The sequence below is a fragment of the Sclerotinia sclerotiorum genome, genomic scaffold (assembly GCF_000146945.2).
Source record: "Sclerotinia sclerotiorum 1980 UF-70 scaffold_3 genomic scaffold, whole genome shotgun sequence".
Lineage (NCBI taxonomy): Eukaryota > Fungi > Ascomycota > Leotiomycetes > Helotiales > Sclerotiniaceae > Sclerotinia > Sclerotinia sclerotiorum.
In genome coordinates this window covers 126,613-153,850 of record NW_001820833.1, presented here as the reverse complement: position 1 = coordinate 153,850, position 27,238 = coordinate 126,613, and the positions used below count along the sequence as shown (strand labels likewise).

The 27,238-nt window shown below is 43.4% G+C and overlaps 11 protein-coding genes across 11 annotated transcripts; 8 read left to right on the top strand and 3 right to left on the bottom strand.

Annotated features, from left to right (window-relative positions):
* Nucleotides 1-887: 887 nt before the first annotated feature.
* On the bottom strand, nucleotides 888-1,320 carry SS1G_02170 (predicted protein; the record flags this gene model as incomplete). The annotated part of the gene is made up of 2 exons (XM_001595905.1): nucleotides 888-920; nucleotides 1,099-1,320. The coding sequence occupies 2 exons, from the start codon at nucleotides 1,318-1,320 to the stop codon at nucleotides 888-890; spliced, it is 255 nt and encodes an 84-aa protein (XP_001595955.1).
* An 850-nt stretch (nucleotides 1,321-2,170) lies between these two features.
* Nucleotides 2,171-4,198, top strand: SS1G_02169 (hypothetical protein; the record flags this gene model as incomplete). Its single annotated transcript, XM_001595904.1, has 3 exons — nucleotides 2,171-2,367; nucleotides 2,433-3,828; nucleotides 4,175-4,198. The coding sequence occupies 3 exons, from the start codon at nucleotides 2,171-2,173 to the stop codon at nucleotides 4,196-4,198; spliced, it is 1,617 nt and encodes a 538-aa protein (XP_001595954.1).
* A 1,960-nt stretch (nucleotides 4,199-6,158) lies between these two features.
* On the top strand, nucleotides 6,159-7,147 carry SS1G_02168 (predicted protein; the record flags this gene model as incomplete). Its single annotated transcript, XM_001595903.1, has 2 exons — nucleotides 6,159-6,234; nucleotides 6,543-7,147. The coding sequence occupies 2 exons, from the start codon at nucleotides 6,159-6,161 to the stop codon at nucleotides 7,145-7,147; spliced, it is 681 nt and encodes a 226-aa protein (XP_001595953.1).
* Nucleotides 7,148-7,476: 329 nt separating this feature from the next.
* Nucleotides 7,477-8,866, top strand: SS1G_02167 (hypothetical protein; the record flags this gene model as incomplete). The annotated part of the gene is made up of 3 exons (XM_001595902.1): nucleotides 7,477-8,280; nucleotides 8,338-8,693; nucleotides 8,809-8,866. The coding sequence occupies 3 exons, from the start codon at nucleotides 7,477-7,479 to the stop codon at nucleotides 8,864-8,866; spliced, it is 1,218 nt and encodes a 405-aa protein (XP_001595952.1).
* Nucleotides 8,867-9,478: 612 nt separating this feature from the next.
* On the top strand, nucleotides 9,479-10,179 carry SS1G_02166 (hypothetical protein; the record flags this gene model as incomplete). Its single annotated transcript, XM_001595901.1, has 2 exons — nucleotides 9,479-9,634; nucleotides 9,700-10,179. The coding sequence occupies 2 exons, from the start codon at nucleotides 9,479-9,481 to the stop codon at nucleotides 10,177-10,179; spliced, it is 636 nt and encodes a 211-aa protein (XP_001595951.1).
* Nucleotides 10,180-11,100: 921 nt separating this feature from the next.
* SS1G_02165 (hypothetical protein) lies at nucleotides 11,101-14,185 on the top strand (the record flags this gene model as incomplete). The annotated part of the gene is made up of 3 exons (XM_001595900.1): nucleotides 11,101-12,828; nucleotides 12,877-13,506; nucleotides 13,553-14,185. 3 exons carry the CDS (start codon nucleotides 11,101-11,103, stop codon nucleotides 14,183-14,185), a joined length of 2,991 nt encoding a protein of 996 aa, XP_001595950.1.
* A 1,549-nt stretch (nucleotides 14,186-15,734) lies between these two features.
* Nucleotides 15,735-17,115, top strand: SS1G_02164 (hypothetical protein; the record flags this gene model as incomplete). The annotated part of the gene is made up of 6 exons (XM_001595899.1): nucleotides 15,735-15,771; nucleotides 15,808-15,924; nucleotides 16,132-16,227; nucleotides 16,273-16,395; nucleotides 16,462-16,808; nucleotides 16,996-17,115. The coding sequence occupies 6 exons, from the start codon at nucleotides 15,735-15,737 to the stop codon at nucleotides 17,113-17,115; spliced, it is 840 nt and encodes a 279-aa protein (XP_001595949.1).
* Nucleotides 17,116-17,617: 502 nt separating this feature from the next.
* SS1G_02163 (hypothetical protein) lies at nucleotides 17,618-18,986 on the top strand (the record flags this gene model as incomplete). Its single annotated transcript, XM_001595898.1, has 3 exons — nucleotides 17,618-18,126; nucleotides 18,274-18,800; nucleotides 18,898-18,986. The coding sequence occupies 3 exons, from the start codon at nucleotides 17,618-17,620 to the stop codon at nucleotides 18,984-18,986; spliced, it is 1,125 nt and encodes a 374-aa protein (XP_001595948.1).
* Nucleotides 18,987-19,221: 235 nt separating this feature from the next.
* SS1G_02162 (hypothetical protein) lies at nucleotides 19,222-22,550 on the bottom strand (the record flags this gene model as incomplete). Its single annotated transcript, XM_001595897.1, has 4 exons — nucleotides 19,222-19,593; nucleotides 19,699-20,520; nucleotides 21,001-22,022; nucleotides 22,073-22,550. The coding sequence occupies 4 exons, from the start codon at nucleotides 22,548-22,550 to the stop codon at nucleotides 19,222-19,224; spliced, it is 2,694 nt and encodes an 897-aa protein (XP_001595947.1).
* Nucleotides 22,551-23,424: 874 nt separating this feature from the next.
* On the bottom strand, nucleotides 23,425-24,657 carry SS1G_02161 (hypothetical protein; the record flags this gene model as incomplete). Its single annotated transcript, XM_001595896.1, has 1 exon — nucleotides 23,425-24,657. One exon carries the CDS (start codon nucleotides 24,655-24,657, stop codon nucleotides 23,425-23,427), a length of 1,233 nt encoding a protein of 410 aa, XP_001595946.1.
* An 855-nt stretch (nucleotides 24,658-25,512) lies between these two features.
* SS1G_02160 (predicted protein) lies at nucleotides 25,513-26,206 on the top strand (the record flags this gene model as incomplete). The annotated part of the gene is made up of 2 exons (XM_001595895.1): nucleotides 25,513-25,845; nucleotides 26,066-26,206. 2 exons carry the CDS (start codon nucleotides 25,513-25,515, stop codon nucleotides 26,204-26,206), a joined length of 474 nt encoding a protein of 157 aa, XP_001595945.1.
* Between the last annotated feature and the right edge of the window lie 1,032 nt (nucleotides 26,207-27,238).

Sequence of the window (27,238 nt, the reverse complement as noted above, 5' to 3'; positions counted from 1 at the left end):
ACTTATTACTAATAAGATTGATTCCAACAATCTTTACCTGTGACCTGTCAGCTTCGTTCATACCCATATAGGATTGCAACGGCTTTTTTGACACTATATAGGAATGATGTCTTTTGCCATGGGGATGTCGTATGAACGGCTTTTGAGACTTATAAAGCGAGCAAAAGACCGGGAATCTCGCCATGGTGACTGCTCCTGTTCCAAATTCACCGTAGTAGTATCACACACAGTATTGTGCGTACCTTCTAGATAGTATAAATGGAATAATGTTACCTAGGTATGTATTGGAACCTAAGGTGTTAGGCCTAAACAAGACCACAGGGGAATTTAATGGTGACCGTCCGCCAAAAGCGTTGGCATAACCTCGGGTTCAGTGGCTTAAAGCATGGTTAGTGCGGGGTAGCCAGTAGCCCAAAAACCACTTCTCGGGAAAGGGATATTTGGAAAGCACCATGTTGGTTTGCACTCTCCATCTTAACCGGTGCCTCGTACAACAAACATATGAGAAGAATGATGAATTCGTGGTAATACATTGCCTTTACAATAATATGAATGTCATCGTCGACACATTCATTGCGATGGGATGGTGTGTCTTGCCTTCGCAGCTAATCTTACATCGAGGCTACCAGTCAGTCGTCTGTTATCTGCTTGATTTCATTGTTGGAGTGTCTAATAAGTTCTCCACGTTCAAGCAGGTCGACATGAATCTTCAAATGTTCTGACTCAGAACTTCTGAGGATGCCTCGATACTACTCTGTAGACGATGTTTCTGGTCAACTTACTAATTGAGCGATTTAATAAATGACTTATTGCGGATAATGTATATCATCGCATCACCCAGACCGAGAAAGAGCCTCCCTAAGGCTGAGGGCGCCGCCAGTTTGGTGTTATCCCGATCCGCGGATAACCTTAACGAGTACCTAATCTTGATTGTTAATGGCATGATTACGGTGTATCCATATGTTAGCACAGCACAGCCACCTCCCACCTCTGATATAGGGGTTCAACGGTCGGACTGACACAGACAGAAGGAGAATAGTCGGAATGAATGGAACCTCATTCAACAAATCAAGAGCGTCTCTCGTATCATATACGAACCTCCCATTCAAAACGGAGAATCAATTTACTAATCACCAAACTCCTGTACCTACAAGTCTCAATGGAGGCATCGGTAATCATGCTTTCCCGTCCATTTCCCGTGCATTTCTCATCGGAAACGGATTTTGACCCTAACACCCTATGGATCAGGAGCATTCGAAAGCCCCATAAACCAAGCAGCAAAGTGGGTTCATTGACCTTGTGGCACTGATATGTGAACATCAAGTGGATAAGGGACCATAATCAATTATCAGACGAATATTCTTTATGGTTAGCACCGGCGACTTAAGGCTAGCCTACTGCACGTTTGCCGGTAACTGGCGCATAATTGCGCTGAAAGTAAGATGATCGTACTCGTACGAAGTAACTAAAAATTGACAGCAACGTTGAAACCCTAACAAGGAATTCCCGTACAACCCGATAGCGACTTATTATTCGACCCTGAGAGTTTGTACTAGGGTGGTGAGTGCATAGGTGCATAGGTAGTGGTGCAGGACTGAAGATGTGGATGGATGGATGGATGGATAGAATGGGTCTCCAAAACAAAAGGAAGAAAAAAAAAACAGCGGCAGCAGCAGCGCGTGGCTAATCATCATATTCCGTCCGTACAGACTGGTGCCTGTACCATAACACGGTCGAATGATATATAGCCAGATACCTAGCTATTATTTTAGTATTTAGTATCACTGGGTGTAACCAGCGTCAACACTCATTTGACTTGATTTCCGTGATTGTTATTATTGTTTACGCTTTTACACTCCTTCACGTGATTCACCTCTTTTGTGCATGCAATTAGGTATCTATTTAAAGGTTGTTTTTATATTCATTCCTCATCTAGCAATTTCATAACTTTTTATTTTTCATTTCATAAGCCTGCTGGGGATTCGTGGCCCGTTCCTACACGCCAAGTCATTCACTGTTATTACATTGGTTGTTGGGTTATTATTTAATCTCCGCCAATCTTACTATACCGCATCCTATTAAAGCTTCGCCATACGAGAAAACCTATTTAAGATCTGTCGCACTAGAAATCGAGACTGACGGACTCGAACACTTTGTCAAAGCAAACACCATGGATTCCTCGTCTGAAGCAAGGAGTGAGAAGGTCTGGTCGTTGAAGGAGATCAGAGAGTTAGTGGAGCAAGGTCACGCAATTGTTATTTCCCGGGGTTACGTTCTGAAGTTGGATTCATGGCTCAATTATCATCCTGGTGGTGCAAAAGTTATCCTACATGTTGTGGGGAGAGATGCCACCGTTGAACTGGATGCGTAAGTTCTTTACTTGACCACGCGATGGCTGAATCATAGCAGCTAATTCAATGTAGATTTCATAGTAAGGATGTCAGGGCTAAGATGGACCGGTATCGAATCGGTAAGCTGGAAGAGCCATGGGTGAATATCATACCCCCTATTCAAAGACAATCACTTCGGCCACCAGAAACCGAGATCGAGAAAGAACCATCGACGCCTATTTCCGAAATCCCATTGGTAGATGTCACCGTCACCGAAAATCTCCTAGCTGTCCCGTGTCAAGCAAATCCCGACAGCGATGCAAGTTCCATTGCCTCTTCAATTTTCGATAATGAGGGTTTACGATCTCGAAATCGAGCAGTTGGAAGTTCAGTCGATTCTGAAGAGATTCCTGACTTGGAACCCAAAATGATGGATGCTTCAGAATTAGAGGCTAAATTCCAAGCTCTAATCGCAAAATTAGAAGATGAAGGTTTATACGATAGTAAACTCTCCGCATACGTGACGGAAATCCTGAGATGCGCAATCCTGTTTTCTCTTTCGCTCGTATTTCTTCGTCTGGGGTGGTACGCAATCAGTGCCGCTTTCTTGGGTATGTTTTGGCATCAAATCGTCGCTACCGCACACGATGCCGGTCATTTAGCCGTAACCCACGACTACAATATCGACTTTCTAATCGGTGGGATCGTATTAAATTTCTGCGGGGGACTTTCAATAGGCTGGTGGAAACGCAATCATAATATTCACCACATCGTTACCAATTCGCCAACACATGATCAAGATCTTCAAATCCTCCCTTTCATCGCTATTTCTCCCGTATTCTTCGATTCCCTCTACTCGACCGCTTCAGAATGCATCATGCACTATAACTGGTTTGCTAAATTCATGGTCCCAAAACAAGCATGGACGTATTACTTCCTCCTCTCCGTCGCGCGATTTAATCTCTACTATCTAGCCTGGGATTTCATCCTCCGCGATCTAGGCACCAAACTCCACCGCAAACAACGCATTTTCGAATTAATCGGACAAATTTTCTTCTGGACATGGTTCGGATATTTCCTCGTTTACCGTAGCATTCCTACGCTCTCCCAACGCATCATCTTCTGTCTCATCTGCCACATGATTACCCTCCCCCTGCATCTCCAACTCACCGTCTCCCACTTCTCCATGTCGACGGAAGAATCAGAGCCCAGTGAACATTGGATCCAGCGCATGTTTCGCACAACCATGGATGTAGATTGTCCGACGTGGATGGATTGGTTTCATGGCGGGCTCCAATTCCAAGTTACGCATCATTTGTTTCCGCGGATGCCGCGGCATAATCTGCGACGCGCGAGTGGATTTGTCAAAGAATTTTGTAGGGAGACGGGATTGAAGTATGAGGTTTATGGGTTTGGGGTTAGTAATGGGAGGATGTTGGATAGGCTTGCTGAAGTGGCCAGACAGGCGAGTTATTTGAAGGATTGTCAGGATAGTATTGTTAGTAAGGGGGAGTATTTGCATGGACATTGGGATTGAGTGAGATTTTTGAGGTCGTGAGGGAGTTTGCAATTGGGGATTAGGGATTAGGGATTGGGGATTTTGATGATGATGCCGCTTTTGTAATCTTATCTAGGTAGGTATATAAAGTTGATAATGATTTTATATTTGGTTGGGAAAAGTGTGTTTATTTGGTTTATAAGATTAGGTTCTTATATATATATGTGTATGTATGTATATATATTCATATATTCTATAGTATTATTAGTGATATTATAAAATTTTAAATTGTAAGTGGGGGTAAGAGTGTTACGAGGTGTTACGACCAATCCTAACAGCTACTCAGGTGATTAAGCTTATGGTCACATGACCCAATATTGTCCCACCTAGAATCACTCAACTACAGGCAGTGAGACATAATGGGAGGCGATGGGATGTATAGTACGAAGGTCTTTATAATCATGATGGATTTCCTTTGTATAGAACTTCGTGTTCAAGATCAATCATTTTAGTATACTCTACTATTAGTTACGAATTGCATTATTGTCATTACTTTAAGTCCCTGCTTGACGCCTAGTTATAAACCACCTCGAGAGCCTGGAGCACTTCCACGTGATCTAGACGGCAAACCCTCGTAACCTTCTACACAAGTGTTTGAAGTATTCAACAAATCATCTTTTTTAAACTTTCATTTTTTTCTTTCTTATAATTGATTAAAAAATTAATCACTTTTTAATTTTAAATAGAACATTAATTTATTAGTATTTTGTATTTTGTGACGCCTCACACCTCCGGGTCACGTGGCATGCCCCGTTTGTATTTAATCATAGGAAAACTCTCTACTCTTGTTTTCCTTCTTCTTTTCTCCTTAGCTTAGTATTTTCTAATACAAGTGTGACCAAAAGGGTGTTTATAGACCAGCAATTGTATTTAACTTAGAATCTACAGGTGAAGAGCACCTGTAGATGGGGATAGCTACTCTATATATACACAAATGAATGGCCTAGCCGTAATGGCTTAGGCAAAAAGAAGTCATATTTATCCCTCCAATGATCTTACTTTACCGATAACCATTGATACCTAGTACTTGTCCGGATCTGATCCTCAGGTCACCTAAATCGCATACTAATCTCGAGTAATCGTATCATGTGTGGACATGGTTAATGTACCTGAGGTTTCTTATATAATAAGGGTGGGAGGAAAGCAGGGATTTCCGTCACAACAAGATACTTTACCCAGTATTCTTGAGTGTGACATATTTAATTAAAATTAAAAAAAAAAAAAACTATAATTAACATTTGTCTTTTTTATATAACTGTCACGATTCACCATCACGTGGGACAAGTAGGGATCACGTGATTGAGCCTCCAGGAGCGTAGGCTCCTCCAGGCTCCTGGAAAGGACCAGTATATAAACATTCATTATTTTCATAGTATAGGAGCTTCGTGCTCAACTGTGACGGAAAAGTCGTAAACGGAGTCAATTCAATTACTTAGAATCTAAAACTAAAGAACTAAGAAGATTCTAAGTAAGAAGGTCTTTATATAAAGGGCTAGTGCACGTGAGCCACTAGTGGGTAACAACCGTCACGTAACATCAACTTAGTTATCAATTAGTTTACCTACATTCTACTTGATCTAGTAACGAATTCACTTTCAAGTGAATACCAACTGATAAAGCCTTAACCCATAACTACCAATCGACGAACCTTAGGCAGCCGCTGCCTTTAGTACAGCAACGTTACAGAAACCTTAGGCAGCCGCTGCCTCCAGTACAGTATCGTTACACTTATATACTGAGTTAAGATATGAGATTATTTAAATAAGTATTTTAAATCCTTCTTTAAGATAAACATCATATCACTAATCAATCTCAATCAAGGTATATCAAATACCTCATACTTTTTCTGAAATAAGCATTGCATTATTAGTCGACTTCAGCAGGGATAGAGTTACTATTTCAACTTATACATGACTATAAAGAGTCCCGAATATTCCCAGTATACTGAGTCTGATATCTCATCGAAGACTGAAATAACATAAACATATACACTTGTTATCGAATAATCAACATGAATCTCAACCTCTAGCTGTATGACAGACTTCGAGCTCTGAAGTCGCGAGGTCTTAGTTGAAATTGACCTTTGGAACGTCAAGTGCCACTAGCTTACTTTTCAAGTCTCCTCTTCAGAACCTCTATAGATCCGCTCCTTCAATTTTCTTCTTCATCTTCTTCTTCCTCAAACAATATACTATATACATCTATAGATACAAACTTGCTTCAATCTACTTGGCTTTTGCTTAAAATCCTTTCAAATACTCTTAATCACCATGTCATATCTTTCAGGTATCGACTTCCGCAAGAAATTCGCACCACTTTTTGAAATAAATCCTCTTTTGACTGACAGTAAGTTAATGGAGTCAGATCTTATGATTCCTTGTTGTATCTTTTATATGCATATGCTAATATAATCAAAAGGTGAAGCATACATGATTCTTCGAGAGAATTTCTTTTCCATGTACCTAATACTTGCCTGTATGTGGCTAAAAAGGCTCCTAAACCACGCTCAGAGGAACAATATTGGATACCGCAAAAAAGCTTGAATCAGTTGGCAGTGACTGGAAGATTGAGGGGGGAAAGGACAACGCTAAGTTCAAGTCCGCACGACACTCAGCTGACAAAATGCGAGACTACTATTGACAATGAATTGCCAGATCGAGAAATTCAGAAGGCCAAGTTTCCAAAGGTGAAGCCAAGAGAGATAATACTTCTTGATGATACAGACGATGAAGCTGAATCGGATATCATTGTAGACGAACGAAGACAAGTCTCTGATAATCCCGATGAAGGTACCGCAGATGTAAAGAATCAGCCGCAAAACGCAGATATCCCTGGCTCAAAAAGGAGTTTCTCTGTTTATGAAATCTCAGATGATTCAGATGCCGATATTAGTGACTACGATTTTGGCTATGATGCTGGGTCTGACCCAGAAATATATCACGGTAGCCAATCATCAAGCTCACCATCTGTGATCCGACCTCTAGCAAAAGTGAAGTCAACCAAAAAGCCAGATCAAGAATCAGAAACTCGTACGACGCCATGGATTTCGAAGATTGCTGGTACTTTATTTGGCAGGAGCCTCAGGCCAGTCGAGAGGAACAAGGATGAAAAATCGTGGGAATTGGCCTTGAAAGAATATCGTGAAGCTATGTCGCTGGCTCGAAGAACCGGGAAAGAGTTCTTACGTGAAAGTAGGGAGAAGATAATGGAAATTGAATATCGGGCTGGAGACAGCATCCTGGTTGAACTTGGTACTTGATCATCTCAATTTGATTGACGAAGATACTAACTCCGAGAAGAAGATACGGACTCCGAACTTCTACATGCGTACATCATATACTTATATGACGACGAAGTAAGTAAATCGTCCACCTCCAACAAAAATTGACAAACTTATTCTGCAAGAGCGAAGGGTCAATGGCCCATTTTAGGTACTTCAAACACGGCTACGAAACTATAATTGGTGAGATAGCGAGTCCAAGAGAGTTATTTCTCAGTTCTGAATGTGCAAATATTTCCATGTACCAAGTAAAGGGCAAAATCCAAGTCGAATTTCGCGGGAAAAGCGACAATAACCATGTCTCAGGAATGGGACCGATCGAAGAAGAGTACTATGCAAGTGTAGACAGGTACTTCTATCGGTTGAACTATGATATCTTGTCTGAAAGTTTTACCAAAGCTTCTGAAATGGTAATACAAAACCCAAGGACTCCTCTTGAGAACTACGATTGCCATGCTAGGGATGCAGCCGATAAGATGAAGAAGGATCAATCTTTGAAAGTATTGGACTTGAATAGAGACAATGGATCTGCTACTGGATTTATCTATCAAGGTATAGAATACCACCTCAAAGACTTTGTATACTTCGTATCCGAAACCACTTCAAAGAAGAAAAAGCCTTATCATATTGGTCAGATTTCACAAATCCTAGTCAATAACCTTGAGGATTCCGATTCCATGTCTGAAACAGACGAGCGCGAAAATGATGAACTGGATGTCAGTTTGTTGGTGAATGTATATAAGCGATATGATGACCATTTTCAAGCTGCAAGATCTGAGGATGTTGGAAATATAATTGAACTTACAACTTCCTATGAGAGACGAGTGTTTCTCAGAAAATCAAAAACCTTAAGACCGGAAAGGGTTGATGGCCATTGCTATGTTAGGCACATTGACGATATTGAAGACTTTAACTCCTACAAAGACTTAGACGACACATTTTGGGTCCAGGATCAGATTGCTCACGATTTGAAAAAAGATTTGATTTCCGTTGAAGATTTGGAACCAATGCCTGGAAAACATCCGAGGTACTCTAAGGAGAGCAAGAAGAGGTTGAAACGAGAGGAAGAGAAAGCGGTATCCCAAAAGAATGGGACGAAGTTAACAACTCTTGTAAGCTTTCTTGCCTCCTTTAAATATTTTGAGGATATATGCTAATTTTATGACAAGGATATCTTCAGCGGAGCGGGTGGATTAAGCCAGGGCTTCCATGAAAGTGGAGTAGTAGGGACTAAATACGTCATCGAGCTCGACACCGCTGCGGCTAAGACGCTCAAGCGAAACTTTCCAGACGCTATCGTGTATAATCATGATGCAAACAAGTTTCTAGAATGGGTAGTAAATGACGAAGCCGATCTAAATGCAGGCATTGTATACGATATGGAAAATAATGCCCTTTTGAAAATGCCTTCAAGAGGAGATATCGAGATGATTATTGTAGGGCCCCCTTGTCAAGGATGGAGTGCGTTGAATCGAAAAAAGGGGGAGCGGTGCTTTAAAAGAGAGTTGATTGCGACCTATCTCTCGTATGTCCATTTATATAGACCGAAATATTTTCTACTAGAAAATGTAATGAGGCTGGTGCACCAGAAGGTAGGTTTCACACATGAATACTTTCTGATAACCTAATAATCATTATAGCTTGACGGTGTTGACGTTCCCGGTCATTCTCAAGGCAGTCTGCGTAATGGCGCAGTAAAATATGCAATAATGATGGGATTTTCAATAGCACCAAAGCCGTTTAGCTAACAAGAAATGCAGATTCATCTTCCGGGCTTTGACATCACTAGGCTATCAGTGCCAGCGCGCGTCTCTACAAGCCGGTGTATTTGGATCACCATCCTCCAGAACACGAGTGATTTTCTGGGCATCCCTACCTGGATATGAACTCCCCAAATACCCCCGGGCAACACACTTGTTTGACGGAAGAGTGCCCAAGAGTCCTCATTGTGTCAGAAGATCTGCTCCTCATTGGCCCATTACTACAGGGGACTGTCTATCAGATTTATATAGCTTCGAATGGACAAACCCTTATGTGACTAATCCAGAAACAGCTGCACAAAAGTCTGATCGACTGAGCCGCAATGAAAATGTTACCCAATACTTATGTTCAGTCTCATCAAGGGCGTTGGAATATGTTGGATTAGCAAAGCAAGCATATTCCACCAATCCTCTAAACGAATACCAGAGAAAGATGCGCAAATAGGTTTCCGATGATCACCTACAGAATCATATCATCCAGAAGCTTTCACAAAAATATACCGAACGACTATGCAATATTCCACTACGCGCAGGAGCCAACTACAGAAATATGCCCAAGGGCCTCTTGCCAAAATTCATGCGACACGCACTAGACAACTCGCAAGATGGTGGACAAGACGAATTAAAGGGTAAATATGGAAGACAGTCCGTGAAGAAGGAGTTTAAAGTGGTGACTACGAACCTGAATTTTAGCAGTGGTGACTGGGTATGTACTAATGAGGTTTTGCCACTAGCTGAGGATAATTCCACAACTAACGGGAGCAATACTAGATACTCCATCCATATTTACATGGGACCTACACTGCGAGAGAATTCGTTAGAGCCCAAGGGTTTCCGGATAGCTTTACCTGGGATATGGATAACACAAAGATAACAGACATCCACAAACAAATTGGAAATGCCGTGCCAATTCCACTTGCACGAGCACTCGGAAACGAACTATGGAAAGTCTTGCAGGACAAATCAAGTGCACGAAGAGAGGTTGACTATGACGGAGAAATGGTTGATCGAGAAGAGGTTAAACTCAACGACGAGTTCGAAGTAAAGCTGAATATAGGTACGGAGGTGGTGGTGGACAGTGACAGTGATGATGAAAACGTGGATGATCAAGAAGATGACGAGCCAGAGGATGAAGTGGATCAGGATATGGAGATAGACAAAGTCATGACCAGCACCGCAAGACAGGAAGGAACATGGTTGAATACTGGATGGAGCAGGGATAATGCGATTGTGCTTGACGATTCAGACTGAAAGTTAAACACTAGCTTTTCGATATTGCGAGAAGATTTTTGGGCCGATTAAGGATTTTTGATGAGACAACTTGGCCAGGTTCCAGATATTGTTAATTCAGGGAATTGTTTGAAGAAAATCGAACTTTATAGAAGAAAGAATGTGCCTGTAAGAGAAACTGTAGTGTCGCATTGTGAGACACTGCTCATCTCATCCTCAAGCTAGATAGTGTTGTCAAGTTTCTTTCCACCCACAGGCATGTAAGCTTCAAATCACATCACCAACTGATCATGATTGAAAGCAGCTCGCTTTGCATAAATTTATTCCATCTCTAGTTACGCGACCTCTATCTAGCAATTTGGTGGTAAAACCATGCTCTTCACCTGAAAGCAAATTTAGCAGTATCAGTATGGAACTAGTCAATCTCTGGACTACAAGACTGATTTATAAAGATTTGAAGGGTGGTATTAGCATAATTAAAAACAATGAATTAAGGAATAAACAATCAAACGAAGTTGTCCATTTTCGTCACTACGAGCTATCATGCCATATTTTTAAGGTTGAGAGGAATGACCATGAGCTAGTCCAATAAAGGTAAAGACCAAAAACCACGTGATTACATCCATGATCTGTTCATCCAGAAGTAAAGCTAAAGTAGCTCAAAAGATTTCATAGAATTACTCGCAGATAAAAAGGTAAAAGAACCGATACCGTCACTTGATACCCGGTGAAATTTGCAGAAGATTTATACCTGTGAATGATGAACCGTCCCTCTTCTCACGGGACACAATGGATTTGAGGTTACCGTAGCCTTTAGTTCTATCTTTAGCGGACACCTTTATCTCAAATCAGTCCACATCACCAGCCTAGTTTAATGCTGAACAGCAGGATTATCGGAGGTTCATCACTCATGATCCGTTCGAGATACCTCAACAGGTCTCGATGGCGGTAGAGAATGTAATATATTCTCATAAGGCAGGGCCTCGGGTGGGAAATCATGAGCAGGATGCGAGATCACCTGAGCAAGATAACCTCAAGCAACTCACCGCCCAACCCGCAATCAAGCACCTTAAATCTTTTCCAGCAATGGAGAACTCAGGCCAATTACGAACACCTTCACCGAGCCCTTCTCCACGTGGCTCATCACCGTCACAGGTTGCTGTGGACGAGTCGCTCTCTGGGAATGTTGAAAAGGCCCCATCTGTGCAAACTGGCAATCAGATTTCCGAGTCATTCCATCAATTTGGGAATCTTCCTTCTCTTGCAGAGAATTATGGAACAGGTGGAACAACTCCGCCGCCTCCCATTCCAAAAGATTCGCCTTCCTCCCATGAACTTGATGACATTCCAGAAGAAGTCAAAAGTCATCGGAAATTGTCCTTGAAGGATGCTGGGGAAGAAAAGGTTCTTAAATTATCAGCTGCTGAGATGACTGAGTTAACCTCAGCTCCCGAATCCCTCCCAATTATCTCGCCCAAAAAAATATTGACTCCCAATATCAATCAAGGCGGTGCCCAAGGACGGGGCCGTAAAAGATCCGGCTCTGACGTACCTCGCATGGATCTTGACGATCAACCGCCTGAATCGACAGATCCTCGCAAGTTTGATACTCCAGAATCTGTGAGGTTCACTTCAGATATCAATGGCGATGGCCGACAATACCCAGAGGAAACTCCAACCAGTGCTGGCACTAAACGACCCACAATATCGTCTTCTTCCCGTGCCTTTAGTGCCCAACCGGCTACAAGTCAATGGCCGTCATACTCCAAACCAAATGCAGTCCCAATATCTCCCAAACGCAGACCATTCCCTATCGGGCGCGGAACAGAACCATTAAACCTCAACCTTGAAGGCTTGAAGTCGCCCGTCATGGCTAATGGGGCGAGCAAATCTTCACAATTACCAGATATACCACCACCGTCGCCAATACCTCAGTCAATTCCTCTCCCTCCAATGTCGATTCCTACTTATCTGCAGCTTGAGCTTTCCGCAACAAGGCCATCGCCATTGTATATTTATCGTTCGGCTTCCACTGAATTTCCTTATGAATCATCGAAAGTTAAATTTGAGCGTTTATTGAATTTTTTGTTATTACCACCACAACTGGAGCAAGTTCTATATTTTGGATCTTTGGCATGTCTTGACGCCTGGCTTTATACCTTTACAATCTTGCCATTGCGATTTTTCAAAGCTTTAGGTATTCTTATTTCGTGGTGGGGTCATGTGCTAGCCAAGGAATGTCGCTTCATTACTGGTTTTGTCTATCATGGCACAAGCCGCATGTGGCAGCGACGAAATGAACGTCGTAACGCCGAATCTCTTTCGCCCACAAGGAGTATGTCACGTCCAAGCAGGCCTTCGATGTCGGCAACAACCTCGTATCAATCTCAAGCTGGGAGACCGACTGAAGCTTTCAGGCGTAGCGGGACTACTGAAACTACTCCTAGGCTAAATGGCGAGCGTAGATCGAGACAAGGTTGGGGTCGTCGCCATCGCCGCATGAAATCTCAACCTTCCTCATTATCCTCGTACAACAAGGCCGATCTCTTACAAGGAGCTGTCATAATTTTCAGTTCCTTCTTCCTAATGAAGTTGGATGCGAGTAGAATGTATCATAGTATTAGAGCGCAATCAGCCATTAGACTTTATGTTATATATAATCTTTTAGAGGTATGTGAAATGATCTAGGTTCTGGAGCAAGCTGACTAAATTTGCTAGGTCTTCGATCGACTTGCGTCAGCCCTAGGTCAAGACATTTTTGAATGCCTATTTTCTGACGAAACGCTAGAACGAGATAGTGATGGTAGAAGTAAAGTATTACGACCTCTTGGAATGTTCGTGCTTGCTCTCATATACAATGTCGTTCATGCAGCAGCATTATTCACCCAGGTCGTCACCTTGAATGTTGCTGTGAACTCTTACTCGAATGCTCTTATTACACTATTGTTGTCGAATCAATTTGTGGAAGTCAAAGGAACTGTGTTTAAGAAGTTCGAAAAAGACAATCTCTTCCAACTCACGTGTGCCGATGTTGTGGAGCGATTCCAACTTTGGCTTATGCTCATGATTATCGCATTACGAAATATTGTTGAGATGGGTGGATTTAGCAGCATGGCGTCGTCTGCGTCAGAAGCAACTAGTCCGTTACGTACGAGCTCAATGCTTCCAAACAGCTTTACCATTCTTCCAGGTTGGTCGGGCGAGGTTTTTTCGCCGTTCTTCATAGTGATAGGTAGTGAGATGTTGGTAGATTGGATCAAACATGCATACATCAGCAAGTTCAATGGTGTCAAGCCAGCAATCTATCAACGATTCCTCGACGTATTGGCCAAGGATTATTACACAAATGTAAGTATGTCAATCACTAATTAGTCACTCCATCTAACAATTCTAGGCTTTTGTTAATCAAAATCTTCTTAAACGTCTGGGTCTTCCTGTGATCCCACTTTCGTGTCTTTTTATCCGAGCTGCATTCCAAACGTATCACATGTTTCTCGCCACTCATCTTCCTCCCCCACTTCCATCAGCTACAACATCTTTATCTGTTGAATCCTCTCCAGCCACAACAGCAGCCTTCGAACATTTTGATACCATTGTCCGCAAAGCCCTCGGTCGTTCAACATTCGGCTTGCCAAACCCAGACTCCATTACGCCATGGTATCTCCCCAGCACCGATGATGTAATCGCATCACTAACGATGATTGTCTTCTTCCTCGGTGCATTCTTTGTCCTTCTCGCCTGCAAACTCGTGCTCGGCATGCTTTTACTAAAATTCGCACGCAATCGTTATCAGACCATGAAGATGCGCGAACATGGAAGCTACGAGACGGGTGGAAAGAGAGTCGGTGGTTGGGGCATGATAGAATTGAATGATGATAAAAAGCGGTGGATTTATGATGATGATCCTGAGACACTGAAGAAATTGAAGGAAAAGGAAAGATCTGCGAGAGATAAGGAGAAGGTCGGGGCGGTGCATGATTTTTCCAAGATTAGTAGGTATGAGATGGCCGCGAAGAGGATATGGTGAGGGCTTAGGGCATGTTACTTTTAGATAAAATAAACATCCCGATTGCCCGTATTTCTCGGTGACGAAGATGATGATTTGTGAAAGCTATGTGATGACTTCACCCTCTACCTTGTTCATTTCAGCAATATACATTCAAAACATGTACACAGGGCAAAAAGATCGAACTCATTATTCGTTGACTTCAGTATAATATCAGTCCCACCAATGTAGGCAGATTTCGAGGTCTCAAGATCCGGGCATCCGTAATTGTCTGTAGATCAATTCATGGGCAGAAGTTTTCAATGATTTTCTGGAAAGAGACAGATTTCTTCTTTTTGCTTGATGCAAACCTTGTGAGAAGAAGAATCAACTGGCTTTGACGAGAGAATATTTCTTGAAATGACACAATTCCGCTGTTTTCATGTAATTTTAACGTTCTCCTCGGATATATAAAATAATCTTCCTGGATCTTTCAATTACATCTTGAAAAGTGTGTAGCTGACTTGCAGCTTTGTGTAATTGTAAAAATTCAGCGAGTGGAAGTGGAATAAACATTAGCATAGGCAGAGATCAAAGTAATTGGGATTCTTTTCTTCAAATAAAATTTAGAAGTATTTTTGGTCCCAAGAGACTTGTTGCTGACTTGGTATCTAAATCGAATGACGAACTAGGAGTATAGCTTCCAGTCGCACCTTCCCTAATGATCACGTGCAACCCGACACGAAGTCGTTAGAGTTACCCAATCATCCTGCAGTCCCTCCCCAAAGCAAAAGCAGAATCCTCTGCCGCGCCAGTTTATACAATCATGGTGTTCATTTGCAGCCTGCCCATGGTTTTAATTCCCACACTCTCTTTATAAATTGAGGAGTGACAACATCCACGCAAGGGCACGATCGCTTTCCTCTGGATTCCGTTGTCTATGCTTTCATCTACACCGCATCCTTTCGCATTTTAGACGTTACTTACACGTCTTCCCAACCAATCACAGAAGAATTTTAATTCATTTCGCAACCTAAAGTCCATGGAAACTACCTAGGTATGGTATATCATATTTGTCGATGCGGACACTCAGCGAGCCCTCTCTATCAGCGAAGGGCAAACGCAGGAACAATCTGTACCATAAAAAACGTGACTCGGATACATTAAAGAAAGGAGAAAGGGGAAAGGATACTGAGAACTCGAATAATTCCCGTTGGAGTGAAGGATCATATTGAGCTGAATCACTCAACACCTCCCAACATTTGTGATAGTTTCTGGAGGGGTCTAGGCTTATCAGCCTCCAATCACGGCTTTATTGGTGGGCGGGGCTTCAGGGTGGGACACAGTGTATCACGCTCTAGCCAGGCTTATCAAACTCGAGCTAGGCTATTTTACAGGCCTGTGAAATAACACGGTTTCCAATGAATCTAACACCAAATGTGGATCGTCCCCACACTTTGCAGCCACCTGCAGAAGGTCGTCACCATAAAAAATTCCTTGATGCGCTGGGCGCTGCTATCTTGTCCTTTTCATGATACGGGCAACCTCAAGTATATCGTATATCCCAGGCACCGCTTAAATTCAAGTTACAATGATAACGAAAGCCCTTGTCGTGAGCAGCCCCGGCGGTGAGTTCGTTTATACTGACGTGGAAGTCGACGAAGACATTCGTGCCACCGAGGTACTTGTCCAGATTGTTGCGACGGGAGTCTGTCATACCGATATCAATTTTGGCCAGCATGATATCGAAGGGATGTTCCCAGCTATCCTAGGGCATGAAGGTCAGTAATCATCCACCTTGTTATCTCACCATTAACAGGTATCCATCACAGGAGCGGGGATTATCTCCAAGGTTGGATCAAGAGTCTGCAATTTCCAAAGAGGAGATTGTGTCATTCTCAGTTATACAAGTTGCGGAGAATGCAAATATTGTGTCCGGAAGGATACAAGCTTCTGTAATGATTGGGAACTCGATAACTTCGGAATAGGTAGAGGTTGGGATGGCAGTAAGGCTTATGGATATCCACCTGGCGAAGACGAATCATCTGAGACGAAAATCACAAGTCATTTCTTTGGTCAAAGTTGTGAGTAAAATTCTAGAATCAGAGAACCCAGTTAACTTTCAACAGGTTTCTCAAGTTACGCGGTGGTTGATGAAAGATGTTGCATTAAGGTTGGAGAGCCTGGCAATGTTGACCTGGATCTCTCGTCACTGGCACCTCTAGGCTGTGGCATCTTGACAGGTGCCGGTGGTATGTTTCTCTTAACTTCTTGAATTTGTATCTGAAAAAGAAGGAATACTAAAATAAAGGTAATAGCGATGCTTAACGTTCTTAAACCATCTCAGGAGGATATCGTATGCATTGTTGGAGCTGGTGCCGTAGGGTTGGCGGCCATCATGGCTCTTAACTTTCTAGATACGAAGCCTAAACAAGTCATCGCAGTAGATATCGTTGACGATAGGCTAGAACTGGCCAAGAGATATGGAGCGACACACGTCATCAACTCAACAAAACATAAAGATCTACCAGGTGCGCTGAAGCGAGTAACGAACTTCGAGGGGATCGATGTTTCAATCGACGCTACCGGCAGATCAGAAGTGATTGGAGACTTACTGGAAGCAACCGCTAAATTGGGGACAGTATGCAGCGTGGGAGTAGGAAAGGTATGTTCAGCCTCCTGTAGTTATACCCTGGCTCAAAGTCTTACTAAATGGACAGCTTGATGCCGACGTGCCAATAAACGTGTTTAACGCAGTTAATACTGGACGGAAGTATGTAGGTTGCTGCATGGGAAATTCCTACCCACCCGATTTCATCCCGAAACTTATAGAAGGCTGGAAAGAAGGAAAGTTTCCTTTCACTGATTTAATCACGAGATACGATGCAGCAGATATGGAGACGGCCAAAGCGGACATCTTGAGTGGAAAGGTTGTGAAAGCAGTCCTCACTTGGGGAGCCCCCGGTAATTAAGGGACAATCCTGCTAACCTCAAACATCCGACCACCTACCAATTGCACTTCAAGAGAATATAGATATGATAGATTATCAAATTAGTGGCAACCACATGCATTGATCAAGGTATGAAAGTATCAAATATAAGTTCAACATTGAAAACCCCGCTTCCGAAGCTGGTTGAGGTAATCTCATTTCCGAGATCAGCGTATTGCAGAACCCCTCTGCAGACCAATCCTCTCCCTCGCGCCACGAAGCAACCCCACATGCAGGGACAACAGGCCTATACTAGGCCTGTAATGCATTATCTTATCATCGTGTGACGTCAAAAGAAACTTCCTATCAGCTCATTTGTGTCCTTTACTTGAAGTCAAGTAAGACATTCAATATATGCAGCTTGCAACTTGCAGCTACTATCCGCTACCATGCCATATGTATTTCACTTCTTCTCTCGACCGTTTCCTTTTGTTTCCTCAACCGTCAAGCTCACTTAAATCTTTACTGTTTAAACCACACAAAGATGGGTTCAATAACTCCATCTTCCGAGACTAGCTCAGCAAGCTCTATCTCAACATGCAGTTGCACCTCTCCCCATCCTCCATATCCCCTTCACCCAAGCGTCTTACCTAAACTCGACCCCACATACAAATCTTTTTATGATACCCATCTTGTAAACAACCAAGTAGTGCATCATCAACCCCTCCATATTTCTCGTTCTTCTTCTATTCTACTCCCTGGTGCTTCAGATCCGCTATCCGTGGGATCTATTTTTGATTTGAAAATCCCTTTCAATGACTCCCATGAGGTAGATATAGGAAATGAAAAGAAAGGAGACCGGATAAATGAGGGGAACGGGGAGATAAGTGTGAGAGTATTTATACCCAAAGGAGAGAAGCCAGACGGTGGATGGCCTCTTTGCATGTATTTCCATGGAGGAGGATGGGTCTTGGGAGGAATTGAAACGGAAAATACGGGTTGTACGCATTTGTGCCAGAGGGGTGAGGTGGTGGTTGTTAGTGTTGATTATCGGTATGAAAATAGATTTTCCTTATTCTACTAGGATGCCTACAAGTTTAAGGCTACAGATGATCAAGTGATCATCACATGAGCCTACACCAGGCAAACTTAACTCAGATCCCCTATAAAATCTCTCCCCTAAAGCTCTAACAAATCTAGTCTCGCACCCGAAAACCCCTATCCCACGGCTCCAAACGACTGTCAAACAGCACTCCTCTCCATCCTCACCCACCCAACGCACTATTCCCTCCCCATAAACCCCACTCTCCTCGCCCTCTCCGGTTCCTCCGCCGGGGGAAACATCGCCGCAGTCCTCTCTCACCGTTTCTCCTCTCTATTCCCCCATTTCCGCATCTCCCTCCAACTACTCATCGTCCCCGTCACCGACAACACCGCCTCTCCATCCACCTATCCCTCCTGGAAAGAAAACGAATTTTCCCCCGCACTACCCGCCGAAAAAATGATGTGGTTTCGTAATTATTATTTACCCGATCAGGTGAAGTGGGGAGATGTAGATGCGAGTCCATTGTTGAATGATGGGGGGTGGGAGGAGCAGCCGAGGACTTTGGTGGTGGTCGGGGAGTTGGATGTTTTGAGGGATGAGGGGATTGCTTATGCGGGGATGGTGGGGAGTGCGGGGGTTAAGTGTAGATTGGAGGTTATGAGGGGGATGCCGCATCCTTTTTGTAAGTTCTTTTTTTTCTGGGGAGAAGGACGGGGTTTGGGAGGTGGATTGTGGATTGTGGATTGTGGATTTTTATTTTGCTGACGGGTTATTTACAGTGGCTATGGATGGGGTGTTGAAACAGGGGGCTCAGACGATTACTTATATGGTGGAGGAATTGAGAGATGTGTTTTGGAAGGGTAAATGAAGTGATGGGGATGTGTTTGGGAAGGGAAAATGAGCTGATGGGATAAGTGAGAGGAGGATACTGCATTTCACCTACTAGGAGAACAACGTATATATTATAGAGAACGGTTCAAAATGTGCGCGGCAAGATTTAAATAAGAGCAAAAATACAATTCCAACTTGAGACATAGACCCAGAATCGCCCTCCCTGATCAAATTCATACAAAGCACCTCAAACCGAACCCCAAACCTCCACACTAAACAATACCCCAACCCGGCTTCCCCTTCTCCTCCACCTCCCCCTGCAAATTAACCTCCTTCCCCCTACTCCTATCCCTCCAATCCACATACCCAACCGCATCATCCGACTCCCTCCACTCCTCCCAACCCTGTTCGATTCTTCCCACCAACTGCGCCGTAGTCGGACGATCTACACTGCGCACCTTTAGCATCGCGGCTATGATTTCTTTAAGTCCCCGCGTATATGTTTTATCGCTCATCCGCGACATGACGTAATAGTAGTCGAATTGTTGGGCTGGGGGAATCCCTGTCATCATTGTGTAGATTGTTGCGCCTAGTGACCAGATTTCTGAGGCGGGTCCCCAGCTTTCGATTCCGGCTAGTTGTTCCTTTATTTTTATTAGTATGGATCTTATCTTATTATTCGAAGAATCATGGAAAATTAAAAAGTAAAAAGGTAAAAAGTAAAAAATAAAAAAAGTGTCAAAACAAACCGGAGGTTGAAACCACCACTCCATCCCCTCCTTCCTCTCACCCTTCGCCACATTTCCCCCAGGAAACCCCGTCACGACAGCCCTTCCAAATCCCCCTAACTTACACTCCCCATATGTAGCTCCACCCCCCGTCCTCTTAAACCAGATCTGCTTAGGACTCACTTCCCGAATCAATATCGGTTGCCAATCATCATCATGTTTCTGCCAATCATCTTTTGAATCCGTCTGTTTGACTCCCGCATGTAACCACAAGAGGGCTTTATTAATATTCGACAAGACATGCCAGCATAAGCTTTCAGGGAGGGAAAAGCGGTTAGGGTTTGGAGTGGCCAGGGCGCGCCAGGCAGGGAGATTGTTGAATTTGGGGTAGTTTTCTGGGTTGGGGAGGATGAGGTCTAGGGAGCCTTGATTCATGTCTTCGTAGACGGCTATGTTAGCTGTTACGCCGGCGTGCTTGGTACATCCGGCGAGGGAGTCGGTGTGGATTATGTCGACGAGACCGATGATGTTTGGATGGTTGAGGATGCGGGAGATGGGGACTCCGGCTACGGGGAGGATGGCAGAGGCGAGACTTGTTTTCCATCCTGGTTTGTTAAGGGTTGATACTTTTTCGTTGGGGATGGGAAAACCGAGGAAGGATTCATTGTCTTTGATTCGGATCAATTGGATGCTCTTGGTGTTGTTATCAACTTCCAAGGGGTTGCGGAGGACATATTTAGGTTGGATAGGAGTGGAATGAACGTTATTGGCTGCCATTATGTTGGTTGGGTTCTTCAAATTGTGATTGTTGAGGATAATTTTGATGTTGGAAATTGCTTTTGACTGATTTGATAACGCTTCTAGATGAACACAAAGGAACGTAGCGAGCTACAAAGTTTCTCGAATTTGACTGGTACGTTTTGAGCCAGATCACCACACGATCAAAGGAAGACAAAGAGCACAAAGAAAAGACGTGTTCATTTGCGAACAATTGTTTGATTTCAATAAATTAAAATTGCGCCTTTAGTAGTTGAAGTCCTCGTAGCTCACTTGTTTTCCTTTAAGCCATTCCACCAAGGTGTCACGTAAATTAGTCCCTGTACATAGATACCATCGATTTGCAGGATCCTCGGATACGTCGCTCTTTTCAATCCTTCTCTCTTGTAGACTGGCCCCAGATTCCTGTAACTTTTTGACACAAATTGATTCATTCGTACCATCACAGCCTCCCATTTCACCTGTGATGAACAATTTTGTATGATTCGAGAGATTGGGATATTTTTCAAAGGTGTCCAGAACCAGTCCTAGGTCAGCTAAACGAACGGTCCAGTAAAGTTGCAATCGTAATAAATCCAGCTCGGAAACTTGAGCAAGGAGTGGTGTAATTCCCACACCCCCAGCAACAAAAGAAACTTTTCCTTCAGAGCCTTGGTCAATAAAAAATTCTCCTCCAAATCCATTGAGTGGTACTTCCAACTCTGATCTGATATTGTGACGAAAGAGGAAATTTGTGACAATTCCAACCTTGCGGATTGTAATTTCGAATTGTTCATATGTATCTGTAGGATCCTTGGAAGAAGAGACAGTAAAGGTTCGTATGTAATCGTCGTTCAAACTCTTTGGATCATCGTCACGCATGTGACTATAGCCGATATCAAGTTCATCCTTGAAGTCCAATGCGACATATTGGCCAGGCTTCCAACGACGGGTTTTATCTGCATCCAAAATCTTGAATCGGAACCTGGCCACAGTTGGTGACAGGACTTTCCTTTCCAAAAGTTTTGCGTGCATTTTCTTGCCCATATCTTTTACTCCAGCAGCTGCCTCGGAAGCTAGAAAGCGTACGGGAGGATTGTACGGTGAGCGTTCACCTTCTTCACCTCGAAAACTTAACCCATCAGTAACATATCTAACATCTTCCACATAAATCTTGACTGCAAGGTTGGTATGTGTTATCAAGTTGGTCGCCTTTTCCCCGGCAAGTATTTCCGTTTTACCAGTAAGGTATACGACATCACCAGTATTGAAATCTGGGAATACTAAACCTGCTTGAGGTGTCGTTGCAAGGTTCCCTAGCGTCTGATAAAGACGGTTACCAGAATACTCAGGGTAGACAATTATAAGTCCATCACTATCGTTGGACAAGATTCGTACAAAACCCGGTGGTCCACCTCTATGATTTGTATCCATGTCCGAATCATGATTCGAGGATGAAATGAAGAACAGGTCGGATCGTGTTATCAAATCAATCGCTTCTTTAGGAAGAGGCAATGTGGTTGAGACGAGTGTAGGCTTTGGTAATCGAGGAATGATGTGTTTTTTGTTGAGGTACTTGGGACAATTGCCTGCAGCTCCGTTAGTATAAAGGACGGCTTTCAAGGAACGATAAGCTCACCTAAACTTTGCTCAATCTTAACAATCAATGACGCTTCTGCCACAGCATGTCCAGCAGTCTCTTTCAATGCACCTGCAGCCATCCTACCATATAACTTAACCCTCTTCCTAGATTCAAGGTCGATCGCAAGACCACCAATCATTCTCCCAGGCGGTTGTTCGTGTTTAACTTGTCCATTCGCATTCTTGCCCAGTAACACTTCAGAGACAGGGTCATATTCAAGGTCAATTGTAGCTTTCACAGCAATAACAGACTGCGCGACGGGCCAGGTGAAACCAGCTTCTCCGCCCCATAACGTAGTCCATGGTCTGCCGGACGAATCGAGTGTGCCGACGGCGAGTAACGGTGATCGCGTTAGAAGATTGGCAGCAAAGGGTGAAAGAAATGGTGAGGTTGGATTATCGCCCTGAGGTACTCGTAGACGTTTGTGAATTTCTTCCTCTCCCGCATGCCATTCTGTTGCCATATGGAAAGCCATTGCGATTTATTTGAAAACTAAATATAGTTGGATCGACACAGCTGGGTATTTCAAGGCGGAATCTGACGAAGGGGAAACTCAATGTTTGAGGGGAAGCAGAAGTAAGGCGTCATTTTTGGTAACATTCCACAAGTTTACCTAGTATTCCTCGCTATATGGAGTACTGGAGTTGGTTTGTAAGAGTTCACAAACAAAGCTCACGCGGGGTCAGCAAGTGGGTAGCAGGGTGATTAGTAATCGGGGAATCTAGAAATGTCTAAATTCATGTTGCATTGCATTCACGTGAGATTTAATTCGGCGTTTGTACTGCATCCCTCTTGAGCTCAAGATTGATTTATTATAAAGTTAATCTTACAGGTCAATTTGACATCTCCGATGATTCCCTTGGCCTACCCGGGCAGCGAGGTCCACTAGGAGACAGAGAGTATGAAGTAAGGACGGTGTAACCGTAAAGATTGGAGCTCTACTGGACATCAGGAGTCATTCTCTGTTCAAATTCCGATTTCAGCATCAGATATTTACCATCTTCACTCTTCTGTCCACAACAGCTTTATCATCGAAACCTTACTCGAGTAACTGAAATACCAACTCTTGTCAAACATCAAACATCATCTACACCAACTCATTAGCCAGCATCTGGTAGTCGTCGTCGAGAAACTTAAGTCATCTTTGTGCAGTACAATGCAATTCAGGGCTGTCTTAATTCTAAAAACTAGTTTAATCCTATACATTGAATCTTACTTTTGATCAATACCCAATCCAGATCGAAATTTTCATACAAGTTATCCTATCCGCTCAACCTAAACGACTTGGATAACCAGCTAAAACCTTCAAAGAGCGAATTGATATTTAGCTCAAATCCATACTCTTCATTTCAAACTACTGTTCCATTCTCCCTAGCCCCTTTAATATGCTTTGTACTCTCCTGCAGGCGCGCCATTCTATGCTCAATACCGTCCGCGCTAAAGTGATGTATTAACCCTTGGTACGTCTTCTCCATATTTTTCTTCGCAATCTTAAACATCTGCTCCTCATATTCGCCAACAGCCTGTTTCAAACTACCCTCCAGATCCACCGCAAAATTATCTCTCTGCCTCGACAGAGCATGCGCAAGTAACATCGCATCAGTCATAGCAACGTTAACGCCAACACCTGCGAAAGGGGTCATTAAATGAGCTGCATCTCCGAGAAGTGTGACACCTGGACGGGAGGGCCATTTGAAGCCGACAGGAAGCATGTATAATGGCCTCGTGAGAAGACTGTCTGATGCTTCAAATATAAGTCTCTTTAAGTCGTCATGAACATCTCCGAAGTATTGTTCTGCGAGCTGTTTGCGAGCCTCGATGGGATCCTCCCATTTAATATCAGAGTCCTGAATCCAGGATTCTGGTTTGCGTACCCCAGCGTAAACTCGAATGCCATCATAGCCGTTTCTCTGACAAATAAACATCCGGCCTTCATCAAACATGAAAAGACTTCCTTTACCGACGTAATCAGAAAGCCACTGCTTTCTCTCAGAAACATTGAAAGCTCTCATTTCAATCATACTAACACCGGAGTACTCCGGGAGCTGCGCTGAGACAAGAGGTCGAACCTTTGACCAAGCACCGTCCGCTCCAACAACGAGGTCAAATCCTTCCGCAACATGGTCTGCAAAATGAAGATCGAATTGTGCTGGGTTGGTCTTGCTAGACTCAACACGGATAAGTTTGCGATTCCATTGAATCGAGTCCGGCTCAACAGAATCCAGAAGAATATCGCGCAGTCTTGCACGATCGATCTCAGGACGATCTCTAGCCTGACGATTAAAGTCCTTTACCTCATCCTCCTCATTTTCATCCCAAACGACAGTTCCATTCGCTTTCACCAACTTCATGGAATCTGCTTCTGGCAAGCAGTGTTTTCGGAATTCGCCAATGAGACCAGCTTCACGAAGTGCACGTTGACCCATATCGGCGTGGAGGTCGATCAATCCACCTTGAGAACGAGCATTTCGATCAAGGTCAAGCTCAAATACTGTGCACTTGATCCCGTTGTGTTGAAGCAGACGGGCTAAGGTCAAACCACTTGGTCCGGCACCTGCTATGGCAATTCTGGGGAGTGGCATGGTTATTTTTGGGTTTTGTTGGCGACTGAAAAGGCTGTTTGAAGGGTTTTTTGATTACGATGTAGAAAAGAGTTTGGAAAGCTTGCTATAATGATAAATTTGTTTTTGGATGCCTATAGAGGAGGATTGAGCTCCTTATATACCCGTAAGTTGCTCAAAGATGACAGCCATATATTTGGACTCTATTGATAGCATCCAAGCAGCGCAGCGACCAAGGGCAGAGAACATCCTTGCTATCTCTGCTCGTGAATCGTGAGAATGAAAGCATATTTTCTGGTCCAAAAAGGCTTTCATTTTACGACGGGGTTTAAAAAGGAGCGATTTTGCGCGACGGTTAAATCTTAAGTCCGACGTTTTATTCCGGTGATACTAAGAAGACTTTTGATTTGCCGTTGCGCAAGATGTGACTCTCTTGAGAAAACTGGGACTAGAAATACGCTAGTCACATCTGACACAATGCGTCCTGTGCGCCACGACTACACATCGGACTGTCCACGGATTTTGCACGAGCCTGCCTACTACAAGCTACTATTCTTTTTACAGATTCCCGAAATGATACGGTCTCAATACAAAAGTCTACAAAATTTGCTAATTGCTGAAGTAGAGTGGCTTGAGATAATTTCACCAAATAGGCACACAAACACACCATGGTAGGGGTACCAAGAAGCAATCGATGTGATAACTGTCGAAAGAGGAAGAAGAAGGTTAGATTCTCCACCCGAAGAAATGATTAGTAGCTTATGGATGTATTTACTGATGAAACGAGACATAAAGTGTGGAGAGCAACGTCCATCTTGTGCAGAATGCATCCATAGTGGGTGGACTTGTCCAGGATATTCAGCCCGGTGGAAATTCATGGACGAGACGGCTAAACTGGCTAAGCTGTATTCTCGGAAGAAATATATTGATGAATACGATACTAAGGACTCAGGTGTGATCACCCCGGAAGAGGAGATATTGAGTTCTACGGAATTTTGCTCAACAGTGTTTGTTATGGAAACCTTCAGAGACGCCCCACCGGGGATCTCCCGATTTCATGATGATAATTCCCTGGCTACGACCTTGGTGTACTGCCTAGGATGTAAAGTGAAAGGAGACCTAATTCCTCTCTGGCTACTTGGGTCTTTTTACCAACATATACCCGGTCGATTGGGCCACAGCATCGCGTTAGATGATGCAGTATCATGTGTTTGTAGCTTGTATTGCGATAGATCTTTGAATGAACATACCAAATCGAATGTCATCTACAGGAAATATATCCGAGCCTTATCTTCACTGCAAAAATGTTTAGCCGATGAATATCTTCGTTTCCAGTCGGAAACATTATGTGCGTCACTTTTGCTGCAGATGTGCGAAGTGAGTCTCCTTTGATATCTCTGAATTCAGCCCTATATACTAATAAAACTAGCTTGCTGTGAATATCGATAAAGGAAGATGGGGTGATCTCGCCCGTGGAACTGCTAAGCTTATTCAAGCCCGTGGTGTTTATCGGCATACGGATCCGTTCGATCTCGGAATGCTTGAATCCCAGTTGAGTTACATTGTATAAACGCCATTGAAGTTCCTATTCAGAACTACGGGATGCACTTCTGACATATGAGCTCATTATAGGTTATTCAATCTGCCAAGTCCGAGGAAGATTGCTATCTACGCCAGCCGGAATGGCGTGCATTGCTTATCGATATGACGAAGTGGCCTCGCGATACAATTACTGCAAAGGAACTTACTTCCATGAAATTACGCATTGAGCTTTGTCTTCAGCTATTTGAACTGCCCAGCATTCTTATGGAAGCTTCTTCGCTTCATAAGAAATCCGACGGACTGCCATCCAGCATTGATGCTACTTTGATGAATAGAGCACTTGCGATGTGTTCCAACATGAAAGAGTGGCTACATTCCGAAGTCGAGCCGCATATATATCCAAATCCATTGGGGAGAACTGCAACTGCAATTGAATATCCGGACATAATTGCGGCTATTGTTGACTGTGTAGCCAATACGACACTTCTAACACTCGATAAAATTATTTGTTTGTTACACCGTGGAAGCATACCAGAACACACAATCGACACGTTTGAGAGCCCGGAAATGGTAGAAAATTGGTATCGTCGTGCACTTACAGCGTTTGAATTTGTTCAAAATGAATCAACTTTTGCTGCTAAACCTCTAGGGGTTGGATTGCGACAATTTCAATCATCGAGTCCCAAGCCTCTTACAACTATGTAAGAGCAAAGCATGCGTAACGAGAAACTCGGCGTATAGGTGCAATACCACATGGCTAATATTCGCGATCTGTGATGGGGGAGTGGGTACGAATCCAAAAACGGAACAATATCGCTTTTCTTTCTCTGGACCTTGCAGTATTCCACACTATATACATAGCTATAGTACAGTTTCGGAGACCATAAGGGCAAATCAGAAATGATACAGCAAAAAACCATATCAAATATGCGCGATGGACGGGCACTGCCGTTTTGAAGTGGAAAAGGGGATAGATCGCTATACATCTCAATGCAGATTGTCAAACGAGGCAGAAGCTCGGTCAACAGTATCATGATTTATCATCCACTTCCGTTCCATC